Raw genomic sequence first — 2,668 nt, forward strand, 5'->3', positions numbered from 1 at the left:
CGGTTCCTCGTGTTGCATACAATGAAGTAGTGTCATGTGACGCTGGGCATAATCTCTGAAAACTCCTAATTGGTTCGGTGTAATTTTGTTTATTCAACATCAATTGCCTTAGCTTTCTTTTTCTGAAGGAGACAGAGAAGAGAGTAGCTAGATTTCTTTTTCTATTTTGATTTACAAATGGTCCGGTTTTATTATAAAATGGTCCGTACTTTTCGATCTTTCGGCCTATTAAGCTTAAGAATCTTACTTAATAGGAGAAAATAGCCTCCTAAACATATGGCTAGCAACTGGTTCAGCATGAGTACGCAAGAAAGGTAAAAGCACTAGGAATTATTGATTTAGAAATGGGATTGGGCTAGAACCCTGGGTTCTGCCTTATATAATTAATGGTCTTTTCATTCTTTTTTTTTGCGGGGTAATGGTCTTTTCATTCTAATACTCTATCCGAGAGTTCTCAGTATTTAGCTTGTATGAAATACAAACAGTCTCGGCATCAACATAATAACTCCTCCATTTCATAATTCTTGTCATGACTTTAGTTAAAATTATAACTAAAACCACGACAGAAAAAATTATGCAACGGGTATTAAGAGAGCGAGCAGGCAGACACGTTATTCAAAAAAAAAAAGACATGACACACGCTGAAACGATCGAGAGAAAGCAAGGAAGCTCGAAAGCACCGACGAAGATTTACTTCATCAGCTCAACGACCCAGGCGCTGCTGCAGATGTGGGTGGCGTTGACGCTGACAAAACCGGCGGTCCTGGCCAGCTCTTGGAACTCCTTCAGACACCTCTCCTTGCCGCCGGGCGTCTGCATGAGCATGAGAATATCCAGCTCGAACATCGTCTTCACCTCGGGCGTGTCATCCGGTTTGTCCGGCAGGACGCAGTCCACGACGACCACCTTGCCGTGCCCAGGCAGTGCATCGTAGCAGTTCCTCAGAAGCTTGGTGCAGTGCTCGTCGGTCCAATCATGGAGTATCCACTTCATGAGGATGGCGTCCCCAGAGGGCACCTTGTCGAACATGTCGCCGCTCACATGCTGCACGCGTGTGAAAGAAGGCGCTTGGGAGATGACGTGGGGGAGGTCGAAGTTTACCCCCTTGATGTGCGGGTACCTGGAAGTGATGGCGTGGAGGGTGGCGCCGAGGCCGCCACCGACATCGACAAGTGTACTGACGGCATCATCATCAAAGCCCCTGTAGAACTGGAGGAGGTTCCTGATGATGAAGGTGGAGTGGCTTTTCATGGCCACATTAAACACGCCGTTGAATCGCGGATCCACGGCCTGGTAATCGAACAGCGTCATTCCGTATGCCCTGTCGAAGGGTTGGCCACCGTCCAGGACCGTGTCCTTGAGATGATACCAGGTCTCCATAAGGATCTTGTCGTTCAGGAGGACGAGCGGGCCTAGGGAAGCGCCGTCCTTGTCAGGGGTGAGCCACTTGCACACCGGTGCGGCGCCGTACCGGCGGGCAAGCAGGCCGTCCTTGCCTTGCTGCACTTCGCATGACACGATGTTGTACGACGCCAGCAGCCGCAGCATGCGGTCCAGCGTAGCCGGGGCGCACGGGTTAGCCGACGGCAGCTGCGCGGCCACCTCCCACGGCGACAGCATCTTCCCACCGGCGCCGACAAGGATCTCTAGCATGCCCAGCTCCACCGCGCTCTTGAGTGTCATTGGCACGATAGGCGCCAATGAGAGCTGCAACGCGTACATGAAGGCCTCCCTGTCGTCCGCCATTTCCTAATTATTGGGCTGGGCTGGTTGCTGTGTCTGCGTGGTGTTGGATGCCGGCAGTCTGCTTGCTAAGGGTCTATTTATAGACTTGTTGTACGGTACATCAGATACATTAGACCGTCGTTCTTGGTGATTCAACTGACCAGATGGAGTTAATTGCAAGCTGGTATAACAATTAAGGTTAGGATAACGAATTGGTACCACTCTACGGTTCTCTTACAGATAAAGTATCAAGTCTAGGGCATGCCAACCCCAGGCGCCCCGCTCCCGGCCGAATATCACTGACAATCTACCACCCCACCCTCCCTACACGAGTATTTGACAAAAAACTACCACATTAGGGGTTATCGTCCCACAGAACTATCACTTTCAAAAAAATGACTGATAACTATCAAAAATTTCAAATTTTGTGACAAAAAACTACCAAGTCGTGTTGATCGTCGTTTTAGCTAGGTTAACCACTTTCCTGACATGGCAGGCCTGGCGCGTGCACTAACGGCTAACGGCGCCCTACTCGCGGATGTTAGTGCCTCGGGACGGTCGGAACCAGCCAGGGCCAGGTCAAAACAGCCGACCGGCTCACTCACTCCTCTTCGTCTCACCCACTCCTCTCCCCAACTCGCTATCTTCTTCCTCTGTTTCCTCTTCTTTCTCACCTCCGGCGACTGCGATGCGGCGGCGCGAGCATGCCTTCCTGGCCCAACAGCAACGAGTCATCCAACGATGACGAGTACATGGACGAGTGCAGCAGCGTGCAGATGGAGTATTTTGTAAGTCAGCTCACTCTGTTCTCTCCTATGCTAGGGTTAGGGTTAGGGTTTGAAGATGCTCTTGATTTCTTCCATGTTAGTTCTTATGTGTGAGCTGTTGTGGCTGATATATATGGGGTTGGTACTGCAGCAAACTCCTGACACGGTGATAGATC

General features: G+C 50.4%; 1 protein-coding gene across 1 annotated transcript; it reads right to left on the reverse strand.

Moving 5' to 3' along the window:
* Positions 1-493: 493 nt before the first annotated feature.
* Positions 494-1,769, reverse strand: LOC119305127 (tricetin 3',4',5'-O-trimethyltransferase-like). Its single transcript, XM_037581735.1, has one exon. The coding sequence runs from the start codon at positions 1,744-1,746 to the stop codon at positions 691-693; it is 1,056 nt and encodes a 351-aa protein (XP_037437632.1). The 5' UTR covers positions 1,747-1,769; the 3' UTR covers positions 494-690.
* Positions 1,770-2,668: the final 899 nt, after the last annotated feature.

This window comes from Triticum dicoccoides, chromosome 5B (genome assembly GCF_002162155.2).
Source record: "Triticum dicoccoides isolate Atlit2015 ecotype Zavitan chromosome 5B, WEW_v2.0, whole genome shotgun sequence".
Taxonomy (NCBI): Eukaryota; Viridiplantae; Streptophyta; class Magnoliopsida; order Poales; family Poaceae; genus Triticum; species Triticum dicoccoides.